Genomic DNA, 15,465 nt, shown 5'->3' on the forward strand with positions numbered 1-15,465 from the left:
TGGTGCCTATTAACAATAATGGAGCAAAGAGTGAAATCGAAATCGAAGAGGTTCCAGAGAAGACGACAAAAATAGGATACTTCAAATCAAATGATGCTTTAAATAATCTTCTAGGTGATTCTAAGGGTGGCTTTGCGCAGGTCATCTTCAATGCAGCCTGCTGTTTTCATAATTGATCTTAATCTCCACATAATGAATATCTCATTACAATCGATCTCGATCTGCCACATAATGAATATCTCAAAGATGTATTTTTGTACCCTCGTAAAGTCACCAACAGAAGGAGAATTTAGTTTTCTTTTTTTGCTTGCCCAAACACAATTCAAGTAATTTTTAGATTACAAAAATAAATGTATTTTTTATTTTAGCCACTCCTCAGGACGATATTCGTGATAAACTTGTGTCATCGACAACATTTTATTGCATTGGATTATATTGCTCTGATAAGACGCTTTTATTCAGCAATGAAAGATGAACGAATGTCAACGTTGCAAAAGGATTTGACTTAATGAGCCTACATTTACAAATAAACAGGCTGTGGTGCTTCGTCGGTAGGGGATATTAAAAGATCGGTTTTATCAGTTGAGTTGATAGAGTAAATTTGCTACTGTAAAGAGTTTCTAAGCCGACGTTTCGAGCGTTAGCCCTTCGTCAGAATGAAAAAGGATTAAAGCCAACGCTCGAAACGTCAACTTTAGGAACTGTTTACGGAGGCTAATTTACATTTTACATTACACCTAATGATCTTGTAAAGTTATGAATGGTTGAAAATGACAAGAAAACTGAAGTTCTAAATCTATTTTTATATTCCTGTCATAGAAGAAATGGAAGGAATATATTAAAAGGCTTTTAAATTAACTTGAGAAACGAGACAATCGCTACGAAATTGGACAATTTTTAAACAATTAAGCAACCTGCCAACTTCGAGTAGCATTTAAGCTTGACGGTAGAGTGTCCAGCTTCACTGTAAGCGATAGACATGTACAAGCATTTTCTTCAAGGATGAAGATTCTCACCAAACTATCTCTATCTTTACTGTCCATAACAGTTCTGTGGGGAGGATGGCTTGACTGCCCTGCGGATGGAAACAAAGGTAAGTCTTTGATATTTAACTGTTTTCCTTAGCTCATCCCTCTTATGTTTAGAATTCCAGTCCATTATCTCTTCGAAAAAAGCTAGAAATGTAATACTTGTGAAAAGCACATTTCTGCATCTTTTTCAAAGTTATTTGTTTCATTGACTTCTAACTAATTATATCAGTAGAAAGTACCAAGTTAAACTTATAATTTACGTTAAAATACCTGATAAGCTCTATGTGTCTTTCGCGAAACAAACTTGTACACGTCACCGTTTTCGAGGTAAAGTTTTTTTTATCCATCTTTGTCATTAACACTGACTTTCATTTTATATCAGCTTTGAAGCGCTTTGCCAGCTTCAGAAAGCTATAATATATACTCTCTGTAGGTTTAGCAGCAAAAACTTTCTAATAGACGGAAAAATTGAAGCAGCATCAAGTATTGGCTAACGCAAATTTTGGAGCGATATCAGATGCCCCTAACAGGAATTATTACTTAAGCGAGAGAAAGTTCCTAAAATTATGGTCCAGTGTTATTCTTTATAGTATGCTTTTCAATTGGCTTTGTATTCAAGAAAACCTTCATGATCACACATCCGTCAATTCGTTGGCTTTCACGACTATGTTAGACTAAGTTGATACAGAGGATGAAAGTTTGAGAGTTTTTAAACCCTTTTTCTACCTTATCGCTCGATTACACATCTTGGAGAAGTAGATAAAAAGGAGGTTATGCTACAGTTTAAAGAGCCACTAACAATCAAATCTATGTGCTACGCGTGAAAGAAAAAACTGAATAGAAAATACTTCCTGCTTTCCCGTCGATTTACAGGCGAAGCAACATTAATTTATCGCACGGCGATATGGATTTTTAACACTTGATTTCGTAGTTTTTAATAAAAGATTTCTAGAAATGATTTGGAAAATATTACTTTTCTTTTAAAATTAATTGACATGAAGATTTTTCAGAAAATTTTAAAAATTTGGAGTTTTTAATCGCAATTGAAAAAAGTTTCATGAAAAGTATAAATTAATTACTTGCCAAAAGTGGCTTCATCTTGAACTAAAACTTTCTCAAAGTGCAAGAATATCTCGGTCCGTTGAATATCAACTTTTCAACACGGACATTTCTTGAGACCAGACATGAAACCAATTTCGAGAGGAAATAAAGTGTCTAACACTTTACGAAAATCTTCCGGGAAGACGAAAACCTTCCGGTAAGGTTTTCATCGCAGGTTCAAAATTTCTTAGAGAGTATTTACTTAACTTATTTACTTAACTTATTTACTTATTTTACGTAATTAAATGCTGTCTCACGTTGACACCTATGCTGGCATAAGGTTAAACATTGTCGACGTTATTTCTATGATCAATAAGTTTTTAATTAATGGAAAATTGTTGTTTACTTTTGAGTTGAAATGACGAGAAAAACTTGCCAATCTATATTTTTTCCGGTTAAAAAAATTAACCAAAACTTTTCTCGGTAAACTTTCGGCTAAAAATCGACGGGAAGGCAGAAATTATTTTCTAATCAGTTTTTTGTTTCACGCGTAGCACATATCTTTCATTGCTAGTCGCTCTTCAGCTGCAGCGTGCGAAGCGCACTGGCTGAGTCCTCGTACTTAACAAAACCTTCATGATGGCATGCCCTACACCACGACGCTTTCCCAAACTGCATTTCGTTCCTTTAAATATCAGTTTTTCTGCACGATAGGTCTTGAGACTAAAAGATGATGTATGTATACGAAATTTAAGAGGAAGAACGATTTGCAAAGAGGGAGAGTTTTTAGTCGACCATTTAAGTAGGAGCCAGGCATTAACAAAGACAAACATCAGATATTCTATTTGCTCATTAACACCAAAACAGGTGCTTTCTTCCCCTAGCTAAAATAACATAGAGTTTTACAATTCAGGCTGAACATATTCTCATGTATTTTATATATAAGGCGACATAAGCCAACCAGAGTTTTCAAACAGGTTTAAACCTGTTAAGATTGCAGGGCAAGTAAACAATCCGATATTGGCTACCGATGGAACACACAGTTGTAGTGTGAAAATTACCTCGTAATAAAAAAACACTTTATTTTTAAGAAACTGAAGATTCATATTAAAGTCTGAAAATTTTCTTTTTAAAGCAATTTTATGGTAAAACGATCTCTTGCATCATTACGCGAAACGATAAGTTTGAAACCTAATTGATTTATCTTTTAGCTATATTTTACAAACTACCTTAATACCAAAAGCCCTTTTAATGTAAAAGGCTACCATGAAGATCTAACAGCAACAATTTTTTTCCCGTTATTTATTCTGTTATCAGGGAAGTCACTTTAAAAGGTTTTTTTTGTATTTCATTAACTAACGGACTGAAAGTAGTATTGTTGTTTATTTTATTTTCTTTTTAATTTTTTTTTTTTGTGCTGACCCAAAGTGTTGTTAAGGTACACTAATAAATTCTGTAATGTCTGATATGTATCGCTCTAGCAGTGGTATTCACGTTTCTGATCAGAGTATAAGCATTTCTCGAGCTGAAATTCTGATGACATTTTTTCTTATGAATCCAATGCCTCCAGATTTTGGCTGCCGAAGTCTTAGGTTTAAGAGATCAGAAGGAGAACGTGCTCCTCAACGATACGTATTTAAAGAAATTTACTTGCCAATGGGGAAGGAGCTCATGACTCATGACTGTAGATATGAGTGCCTCATCGAGAGCAATTGTTTGTCTGTGAACATCGGCCCACCAAACAAGACAGGCTTCAGGCTCTGCCAACTGAGTAATTTTGACCACGCCCAACATCGTGAAGATAAAGAAATAAAAAAAGGTTTTATTCTCTGGGCCTCTGAGGTAGGATTTTACTTTACATTACAATGCAATCGTCTGAAATCAGCTTGAATGTTTTTGGTCAAGTATAGATGCTAACAGGCGTTTTTCTATCCTATCAGAATTCGTGCACCAGTAATACCTGCCTCCATAATTCCACCTGTCTCAATGGATATACCGACAAGAGATACATTTGTCTGTGTCCAGATGGTTACACGGGAGAAAACTGTGAAAAAGGTCTCTCTAATATTCTTTTTTAATGTTCTGAAGGTTCTTCATCCAGCTTGCCGATAAGCTCATATCAGTCCTCGTTGTTTTCTTTGTTTAGATAGAAACGAGTGTATTAACAACTCTCATGACTGTCATGCCAAAGCTGTTTGTAATAATACCGAGGGATCATTTACGTGTAGCTGTACAGAAGGTTATCAGGGGAACGGTCGGAATTGCACAGATGAGATTCATAGATATTCATAGAGACATATTAATAATAATGAAATATTTTCATAGCATCATATCCAATGGCTTATGGCGCTTTACAAAGCCTTGTTTGGCACTTTGGCCAGACTGCATTGAACAGTTTACAATTTTTGAAGGAAACTTTTGCGAATACCCCCATTTTAAGAATTAAGGCTGTCGCGTACCCAATGCAGCGGACACGGGGTGTTGTGCACTGGAGTTCGGGGAGTATCACAGTGTAGGAATCTACAACACAAGTTGATTCAACAACGTTTAATGCTGTCGTCTGACCATGGTACACTGCGGTGAAAACTAAAAAAGGGAAATTGTAATGTACAAGATCAAGAAATGGGATGAGACTGGTAACAAAACAAATGAAGTCGAAAAGAAAGGAAACTAAATACAATAAGCTGAGACTTACATCTGATCCTGTCTTTACGGGCTTAGAGAAACTGCAACGTTACCTAACCGGAAGAGTCTTGTGTAAAAAGAAACTCTGATCTATCTTCGTCGATTTCTTAACTCCAACTGACTGGATACTTAAGGGGCGTACCGCTATAAGGGTATACTTCACGTATACAATCGCGAATAGGTTTTATTAGGAGTGCTAGCCAGGTAGTTCAAACTGTAAACAATAGTACACTTGGAAAGTTGGGGCGTAAACTCGACAAATTTTTGCAGATACCCTCATTTTAAGAATTAGGGCCATACCACAACACTAGCAGCTATGTTCCCTAACCTCTGCAATAAGTGTATGAATTATTTAACGATGCAGTAGAAGGGGCGGACGGTTTTTTCTTCCTCATCCGAGAAGACTAAAATGTCTAGCCATTTGCGCTGAGAGTGATTTATCTGAAGACGAAAACCAATACGACTAATATCTATCACAGTCAAGTATGCTTAAAAAAAATTGATGGATTTTCAAACTTTTTAGATGTGGACGAGTGTACCAGCCACATCCATGGCTGTCACTATAATGCAACTTGCAATAACACAGACGGCTCTTACACATGCAAATGCAAAACGGGATTCAATTGCAGTAAGTATAAGAAATGTTGTTTGATTTTTTTTTAATAGTTTTTTTCAGAAGTTTAACTGATAACGATTTGCGTGATCCACTTGAAACGGCGCCGGACATAAACTCTGATAAAATGTGCGTTTAAAACGAATACTTACCTCAATCATTGCAGCTCAGACAGATACTTTATGAGGTCTGGTTTATGACTTTTATTGATCCATATAAAGTTCATGTCCTGTCACAAGCCTGGTCAAAACATAACAACAACTGTACAATAATACATTTTCAAAACCATTAAAAAGCGGGGAATTCATCGCGCAAAACAAAATAGTTCACGTTTGATTCAGTTCCTCATTCACGGGTCACGTTTAAATAAAAAAAACAATAACTTCACGTGGACCTAAAAAGATCTTATTATCTTGAATCGCGATTCACGAAATAAGGAAAAACTCAAATCACGATTCACGATGAAAAAAATCGCCCAATCATGTTTCACATAAAAATTACAGGGGACCCTCTTGTCAATCACGGAAGCAGACAGCGAGCAAGTTTAATTTATTTTATATAATACCTGACATGTCTGCATTCAGATCAAATCAATCAAGCATTAATTTGGTTACTTTACAGATTTAAGTGATTTTGAGTTCGTTTCCAACTTCTGTCAGAGGAAATCAAGTACAATCCATGGAATTAAGCGAGTATTTTGTCATTAGTTCAAACACTTCCATTGCTTAACATGAAAAACTGAAAACTGAACAACTGTCCGAGAGAATGGTTAACTGTCAGAGCTGATTGCCGTAAGCACGATCAGAAACAGTTTGTCCCTTTATTCTTTCCATTCCTTCGAGAATCTTGGATCAAAACTTTCCGTTAAGGCCATCTCAACTTACAGTCACTGTTTTCCTTTTCCCTGTTGCTGAGAGTGTGTAACTTTAACTCGTCTCATGCAGAAGGCCGACTGAACGCGCCTTTGTTTTATTTTATGCAAAATCATTATGTCTTCGTGATCTGCATTTGACGGGTGTCGTTAAAGTTAAAACTATAATAGATCAGAAACCCACAAACTCAAAATACAAAGAGAAACCAGCGAATATTGAAAGAAGTTTGAGTGAACTGACAGAAAAGACAGCAGAAGCACTTCAGGGGAAATGACTTCAGTTCGATCGAGCAGAGAGTCAATGATGTTTTAAGCTCAAATTTAACAAAATTTGTGGTGAATTTATAGCATCACCCATTACTTGAGGAATCACAGAAGGGTAAAGAAAATCACCTGAACAATACAATAGATTTACGAAGAGCAGCATAAAATTAAAGAAAACTTTCAAATTCTTACCTCTGTGCCCCTAGAACCAAAGCTTGCCATGGGTTTCAGATCATTAGTGTGTTGTAAGTGGTCTGAGTCACTCAGCTGGCATAAAATTTTATCTTTTCCGCTTGGTCCAGTATTGATCGATGTACATCTGTCTTCCATAGTACACCAATTTCTGCAGTGACTATACATATGCATTCCGACTGGTAATGAAATTTTTTTTGAAGACGTGGCCTATCAATACATATCCATTTATTGGCTCCAGATTCTTGAGACGTCGACAGCCATATGTATAACAGACAGGAGCAGATATATATCATATTTAACCAATCGTTCTCAAAGTGTTTGTGTTAATGGGATAGTTTCAGAGCCTCAAAAAATCGATTTAGAAGTCCCCCAGGGTAGCGCTTTAGGGCCCTTGCTCTTTATAATGTATATTAATGACATATCCCATGGCTTTAGATATTCTAATGTTGAGCAATATGCTGATGATACGCTTCTTCACTTTGCTAGTGACGATGTTAACATCATTGAGTCCAATCTGTCATCTGATTTAGATAGTGTTTTTGTCAGTGGCTTAGTGCTCATTACCTAATACTTAACTCTACCAAATCTAAAATAATGCTTGTGGGTACCCATCAAAGGCTTGCCTCTAAGTCGTTCTCCATATCATCTAACGGCCGAGACTTAGAGAGATTAGAAAAGTTTAAAAGTTTTCTTGAAAGTCCCACTTTAATTACTTGGGAAAGAAGATCTCGTCTAGATTAGGAATGTTGCGTAGAGCACGAAAGATCTTGCCTCAGTCATCCTGTATCATTTTGTACAAAGCAATGATACTCTCCCTTTTCGACTATAGCTCAGTTGTGTGGGATACTTGTGGGGCTATATCTAAAGGGTATCTTGATAAGCTTAATGGGCGTGCGGCAAGTATTATCTTAAATAGGGCTGTGAGTGAAACAGATATTGTTTCTATTCTTGGTTGGCCTAGCCTTCAGTTTCGTAGAGACTATCTTAAATGCATGCTGGTTTTCAAATCTATGAACGGCTCAGCACCTTCCTACCTATTGAGTGATTCTACTCAAGCAAAAAAATATCTTACATATAATACCAGGCACAGGGATTTGATTCGTCTTCCTTTGGCCAAAAGCACTAAATATCAAGGCAGTTTTAGATATAATGGTGGGTGCACTTTTAATGGAAACGCTCTCGAATCTCTATCCAAACTTAGGAACCGAATAATCTTCCCGCACAAGACCGATTTTGTTACAATAGAATTTCCAAACGCTTCTTTTTCGTGAACTTTGGTGAGCAATGCTCACCAAAAAAAGAAAAGAGAAAAAAATCGACTTTCTTCCCGCTCATGTTTCTTTGAAATGTTCACACTAGAATTGTATTTCAGAGCCACGATGGGTGTGAATGTTTGATGTTTTCCTAAACGCGACAAGTTAATAAAGAACTTCAATGATTTTCATAGAAAAGCTGCGTGCAGTAATGGCAAGGGATCAGTCAGCTGCAGCTGTAAGAACAGGGGAAAGTGCGAAAATACATTCATAACACAGCGCCCTACCTAGTCCTTACAATCCACTATTATACCATTCAGTCAGTACGTGCGCTATTTCAATTTAGCAGCCAGCTAATTTCAAACGTTTGCTTAAGTCGCCTAAAGCGACAAATATCTTACTTAATTCGTTTTCACGATCTGTTTTGTAAGAGGGTCTGAACTGGGTTAAGGCCGACTAACGACAAAGGGTGAAAAATATAACTGGCTACCGAAAAAACGCAAAAGAAAATTATCGATTAGTGACAAGTAAGTAATCGATTTTCTATTCAGAAAGAATAGCATCTGAACCACTTAAATAAATAATTATAAAATTTCCTGTCATCAAACTAACATTAAGGCAATCGATGAACGCTTTCAAGAACAGAGGCCTGGAGTCCAAAATGTGAAGGAAACATAAATCACGACAAAAAGTGAGAGATGACAAAAGTTTGGCAAAGAGGCTTACAATTGAAGGAGATGAAATAGAAAAAAACGAGCCCTAAGTTTTGAAACTGGCTGAATTAGAAAGATTGAAGATTTAAGCCGACGACAAAGTAATGAAATTCTGGCCGAAAATCCTAGGCGCAAATGAACTTCCCCCCCCCTCCCCCACTAGTAATTTTCAAAGACTACAAAATGCACTTGCCCCACAGGCTGTGCAATTTTGTTGTCTTTGAAAAATATACTCGTGCTTATTAAAAAAAGTGCACTCGAAATCATTTTAATACCTAAGCAAATCATATGCGTTACGTTAGTTTAAAAGTGAACTTGCGCGCAGTGCGAGGGTGATTTAAAATCACAAGTATAATTTCAGACCCAAATTGCACGACACGAAACGATCACCATTTCATTACACCTCTTTAAAAATCGCAAAATTCAGTCGATCAAATACAGGTTCTTTTAGTCTGTAAAAATATTTCCATTCGAGACAAGTGGGTACGCGTCAATTAGGAGAAAATGAATGAATGAATGAGTGAAAGAAAAATGAATGCGTTAAAAAAATTGAAAAATCATTTAAATCAAGTAAATAGATGATTAATTTTAAGGAACACTTCACTGGTTTTAACCATTCCATGCCTCTTTTTTAATTTGCAAATTTATTTCTAATCATCGTTAAATAAATTTATCCATGAACGCAACTCAACAAACACTATTCTCCCAGCTTTCAAAGCTCTTTTTACCAACCTTGGTGCAACTGGAACACATGGTCCAACAAGTCTGGGTATTAGCTACTCGGGTCACGATCATGACGGACAAGTTACACTGTCCAGCGGTATTCAACAATGGACTGTGCCGTATACTGGTGAATACAGAATAGAAGCAATAGGAGGAGCAGGAGGATACGATTCCCACCGCAACAGCGCTAAGTATCGGGGAAGAGGAGCAAGAATGATTGGAACATTCAGCTTAAGCAAGGGAGAAGTCATTCAGATACTTGTTGGTCAAGAAGGAGGGATTAACAAGCACTACCTTTCTTCTGGCGGTGCTGGAGGTACATTTGTGGTGAGGGGAGGCAACACACCTTTGATTATTGCCGGAGGTGGAGGAGGAATACAGAATCCAAGTTCAAGACATCCAGGATGTGATGCTAATGCTGGTTCTTCGGGAAATCCTGGGTACGGGTCATGGTCAGGAGGGAACCATGGATATGGTTCACAGATTGCTAATGGTGGTTATTCCGGTAAGTGGGTTCTTTTGGTATGTTATCATTAGTCTCCGAAACCTAAAGATTAAAATCTGGTATCCGCATATTAATTAATTCTTGTCAGAAGAAAAGGAAAACTTAAAACTGTCTACGTCGTGATTAATGGAATTATATGAACTGCATGGCAAAAAGGTTACGGATTTATCGTTGTTAAATATTAAATGGTTTTGTTTCCGTTTTTGTCTTGTTATTGTTGTCTCTTTGTTTGCCTATGTACATTTTTTAAGTGAGGATTAAGAGCAATTCTGAAAGAATCAAACATCTTGGAGGTGAAAGTTTCAACCCCCTTTTAATCTTGCATGCAGTTAGGCATTCGGGGGATGTACAAAAACGCCCTTTTCAAAAGAATGCTGCGCTCTTGTTGAATGGTAACAACGGCTACCCGTTCGAGGTCTGGGGCCTCGTTTTTACACAAAAACATCGTAAAAAAGTGTAAAATTTTTATCTCTCTATCTCAAGCGCAATGCAAAATTACAACTTGGTACTTCTATCATACATTTTGACATCATTTGTCTTTTCTCTGATGCATTAAATTCTTCCCGATAGGGAATGTGAACACATCATTCGATTATTAATCTCGGTGCAGTTTCGGTTTTTTTTTTTCTGAATAGACGTTTGTCTGAATTTCTCCAAAGTGCACTGATTTTGAAACTAAAAAATAAGCACCTAGTTGGCTACAATATCCTAGTTTATAAGTTGTGTAAAAATATCCAATTGTGTTCTTGCCCAAAGTGGTTCACAGATAAATGCTAATGAAGACTTGCAGCATAGGAGTCGAAAGGTCCTAATTAATACACGATCGATTAGCCTATCTCTTTCATGGTAAGACAAACGATTAAAGGTTCATTTATCTTAAAGTATTGTTGTTGTTGTTGTTTTTTTTTTTTAATAGTGCAAACTAGTCAATGAAGGTTGACGTATGAATGTTGCAAGAATATTGACTCAGTTGTTGCGGGAGCAATCTTAGATCGACATATATTTGATTACTAAGTCTGTCTGAGCAATTATCATCGACTTCCAATAAGCTCTGTTGTACAAAAGTATCTCTGTTTTTATCAATCAAATAATGAAAAAATTCAAAAAGTCCACAGCCTCAACGTCTAGAATAAGAACCCACTTAGGACACAACTACTTTTGTTGTTGTTATTATCACTGATAGGTGGCGGCGGCGGAGGTTTCTACTCCAGCGGCAGAAGTTCAAAGCAGTTTGGTGGTACCATGGGAACTGGTGGACAGGGTGGTAAGGGATTCTTACAGGGAGGGGTGGGAGGTAAAGCCAAGTTGAATAGTGCTGTTGGTGGATTTGGTGGAGGGGCAGGTGGTTATGGATGGTCAGGGGGTGCGGGAGGAGGAGGAGGGTACTCTGGAGGAAGCAGTGGCAATAATATCCGGAATTCTTGTGGAGGCGGTGGAGGATCTTATAATGTTGGTAAATATCAACAAAATGACTGTTGCTATCAATCAAATGGTCATGGTCAGGTGATCATAACTTTATTTTAAAGAAATATCATTGATTCACTATCAACCGTTTGCTTGAAAGGTGTACATGGCTGATCCTTTAACAACGTTTGAGTTTTGCTGTCGATCGTTTTTATGCACAATCCCATCAGTCACGATTCTCGATTTGTTTTTCCTCCTCCTAATTGGTGTATCTGTGTAGCGTTTAATTTTACATTAACTATAGATAATATAATTTGGATTAATATTGCATGCTAACTTTTTCCTTTTTTTTATTTTATCATAATTTCTTTATTGAATTTTGTAATGAGTTTGCGAGGAGGAAACTGAATTTAAACTCTTCTTTGGTTTGAAAGATTAATACTGGACTACATGGTGGATCTGAAATGCTAAAAAAGTAATACTTTTGCATTCTCTTCAGATTTAAAAGGAAGGATATCATTGAGAAAGTTTAATTACTTTTTCCAGTTACTCTTTCATTTGTTTTCATACATTTTTATGCATCCCACAGATTTATGTCAAATCAAGTCAATGAATTTCAGTTTTTGCGTGACTTTGACCGTCGCTTTGGCCTTATGACTTGTTAACTGTACTAAATAAACTCTGGATAATAAACTTTGGCTTTAACTGTTCACGCATAGGTGATTTTAACCCTTTAAATCTCAAGATCTTGTTAGTAATTCTCCTTACTGTCTGCCAAATGATTCTCATTATGTTAGCTTGGAGAATTTGATATCAGATCAATTAGTAATCCCACAATTTATATTTGTCTTTATTCTCATCACTTGTCTGCATGATATTGTATGGATGTAGTAAGGAGAAATTCTGTCTTGGTCACTCATGTGAGTTAAAGGGTTAATAGAGATTAGATATGACAACAAGTTAGATAATGTTATGGAGCTTGAATATTCATAATGATTAGACTAAGAATCTTGAGGGGAAAAACAGCTCATGTTATTCTACATTACAATTAGCGACAAAGTTGTTGACACATTACGGTTGAAGATAAATTCTGGAATAGTAGACCAGTTTTATTCCTCATAGCATTACACCCACTCGTCCACAGCACAACATTGCATTTTTTTCTTCTGTCTGTGATGGAAAAACGGCATTTCGTTGACTTTAGTGCTGTAAGATTTTGCAATTTTTTTTTATAAAATTGAGTGGGTGACGGGGTGTTGTAGTAAACCCTGTACATTAAAAAGAGTATTTAATAAAACATCCTTAAAAGCGATTACGTGAATGTTATGTGTCAACTAACCTTATTGCCGAATGTAGATCCACTCAGGAGCCAATCTCGTAGTTCTTGATCTATTGTAAATACCATGTTTTCATCGAAATGCCATTGAATCATGTATTCATCGAAATGCCATTAAATCATGTATTCCGTTTGATTATTTGCCATCGGAATTCGGAATTTAAAAGCTTTTTCAGAGGTGCGGCCCAGAATTTTAAAATGTATGCAAATACCGAGATATTTAACAATAGATAAAAGAAGAGAGTTATTTAAGGAGATAGGCTTTACCATCTGAAAAGAGGTCTCTTTTTATTAAGTTAACTGTATTTAACCCTAGATTTCGATGAATAATTGAATAGAAAAGTCAATCAAAATCACGTGTCGCCCTATACATGTATTTAATTGTTATAGTTAGAACCTAAATGGTAAGATCTCCCTGCCATTGACCAGGAAAGCATTAGATTGACTTTTTACAGCTCTTGACCATCGTTATGACGTTTATTTGTTAAATCATTTTTTTTATTATTTTCGTTCGATCCAGTTTGTTGTTTCCTTCTTGTTTTTGTTCTTGTTTCTTATATCAGAAATACCGAAGGTTTACGCAGTCAACAGACATGGAAGATAGAGCTAAGGAGTCAGCGGTAGGCCGTTGAAATGGAAGATTCATTTTTGAGTTAGAGAGTTGAAAACATTTTGATTAGAAGTTTGACAATATTTACATTAATTTCTTGTATTTACAACTCAAATAAGGTTTGTGTATATAAGTTACTGATTCCGTTCAAGTGCGATCATTTCGATCCAAGCTTCAGTCGAGCTTTGTTCTCATAAAGGAGAATAGATAGGAATAGAAAACATCTCGTAAAAGCAAAAGCTCCGCGAACAAAGTGATATCCGGCCTGGACCCATACGAGAGAGATAGGAGGGCTTGCAATATCTTTTCACGTGACCTCAAATAGCTCAATCTGTGTAAGAGGCTCTTCTTACAAAAAGAGGAAAAAACTTCGTTCCTCCCTTCCCTCCTCCCCCCCCCCCCCCTTCTCTATCCCGCCTAGTGCAAATACCCGGGAAGATGATCGCTCTTGGATCCACTTAACGCATATGACGTAATTCACATTATATTAGTGGAAATATTGCACTTTGATTGTTTTAAAAGCTTTTAAGGTGAATACACCTCAGTTAGTTTAGGTGGTAAATTAAAAAAATTAAAGCTGTTGCTGCATTTTAAGTGGTTCTAGAAATTAAGTGTCAAGCTATCAATAAAAAAAGTTCTCCAATATATTGTTTAATTGCGTGCCCGTTCCAACATATTCATTCCTTTAAAGACAATGAAAATTTGGAACACTGTACAAAGTTACCCTAGCTTCGTCCTGTGCGAAAGAGAGGGAAATTTAGCTAAAATAGCTGATTAAAAAAAATGACAGATGAAAATTCATCATAGGGACAACGTCAACGACTTCCTCTCCCTCTGCGACCTAGATTCTCCCGCGAATCGATCAATAGCGCGTAAAATACCTTGTATGATTCTCTTGCATTGAATTCGATCATGTGTATTCGTCTTAATATAGATTGTGACTACTTGATTTTATTTTATCCCACTCATGTTTTTAATGGCGTTTGTTTTCCAGGTATCATAATTTCAAGATCAAAGCTCCACGTGGAACACCGCTTGTTATTCAAAGTGAAGACGACGACACGTATGACTCGCATGCACTGGCTTGTCTTCTTCCACGAGAAATGGAACGCATTCCAGAGGCTCTACGAGAAGTCCAGATTTTCAGCAAATCGCAGAGAAAGACATACAGTTTAGGAGATGTCAAAGGACAGCAGATCGGCACGGTTCAGCACTTTCTAAACAAACAGCTGCATGCTTTGCTTCGATGTGGCAAAATAACCAGGAATTGAAGGGTGAGTTACTGTTTTCTTGCTTTACTGTTACTTTTTCGTAAAGGCTTGCTGGACTGAAATTGATAATGTCTATTTAAAAATCGGAAAGAAGCAAGATATTTTCTTTCCTCGACCTATACTGGAGAGAAATGAAATTGTCCCGATTCCGCGATCTCACACCTCACTCGTCCCAATTGTTATCAGTGCGCGTTATTTGGTTCAACTTTATTTAATTGGTTTTCTTGTAACCCAAAATAGGGAAATCAACGGAGAACGGACAGTAACATCGAGGTCAAGCTTTACCCAGAAGTTCTCCAGATACAAACAGGCTGGCGGAGGAGCTTTTATTCCTGTGACGCTCTTGGTGGAAGGACCAAGCACAAATGAAGCACAAACGTCATGAGAATTAAGGAAATGATCACAAACTAGTAAAGCTCGTGATTTTAAACAAATTCTCCTTATTAATATCACAGGTTATGTACAAAGAACGGTATGGAGAATATACATTTTGATGTTGGGGTTTAAAGGTGTATTTTACCAACTGGTTGTTGAGTTTACTTTGGTTTTGGTTTGACACGCTCTTGTGAGAAGACCTTTAACCCTTTAACTCCCATGAGTGACCAAGACAGAATTTCTCTTTACAATAACATATAGATTTAGCCAAGCCTAAAAGTGGAGCTCGCATTTTTGTTTCCTGCACGCTCTGCGAGCGCCGCTATTAATACAATATCAACCAGATGAGTGATGAGAATAAAGAAAAATATCAATTTTGGGATAATTAGTTGATCCAATACTAAATTCTCTGAACTAACATTACAAGAATTGTATGGTTGACAGTAAAGAGAACTACAAATTTGATCTGGGAGTTAAACGGTTGAACTCTCTAAGATCAAAAGCGGAGAGTATGTCATGTTGTTGACAAAAGACGGTCTTTAACGGAGTGATGGCTTTTACGGCTCTCGGCTAAA

At 36.7% G+C, this 15,465-nt stretch overlaps 1 protein-coding gene across 1 annotated transcript; it reads left to right on the plus strand.

The window, feature by feature from the left end:
• Window positions 1–1,002: 1,002 nt before the first annotated feature.
• LOC136280833 (loricrin-like) lies at window positions 1,003–11,519 on the plus strand. Its single transcript, XM_066166559.1, has 4 exons — window positions 1,003–1,093; window positions 5,281–5,385; window positions 9,376–9,894; window positions 11,078–11,519. Exons 1-4 carry the CDS (start codon window positions 1,003–1,005, stop codon window positions 11,416–11,418), a joined length of 1,056 nt encoding a protein of 351 aa, XP_066022656.1. The 3' UTR covers window positions 11,419–11,519.
• The last annotated feature ends 3,946 nt before the right edge of the window (window positions 11,520–15,465 follow it).

The sequence above is a fragment of the Pocillopora verrucosa genome, chromosome 5 (genome assembly GCF_036669915.1).
Source record: "Pocillopora verrucosa isolate sample1 chromosome 5, ASM3666991v2, whole genome shotgun sequence".
Taxonomy (NCBI): domain Eukaryota; kingdom Metazoa; phylum Cnidaria; class Anthozoa; order Scleractinia; family Pocilloporidae; genus Pocillopora; species Pocillopora verrucosa.

Excerpts from the sequence above, each read along its gene's own strand:
- LOC136280833 (XM_066166559.1), top strand. The coding sequence starts at position 1,003 with ATGAAGATTCTCACCAAACTATCTCTATCTTTACTGTCCATAACAGTT. Across the intron at positions 1,094-5,280 it reads CCCTGCGGATGGAAACAAAG|ATGTGGACGAGTGTACCAGC; the intron begins GTAAGTCTTTGA and ends CAAACTTTTTAG. Across the intron at positions 5,386-9,375 it reads CAAAACGGGATTCAATTGCA|CTTTCAAAGCTCTTTTTACC; the intron begins GTAAGTATAAGA and ends CTATTCTCCCAG.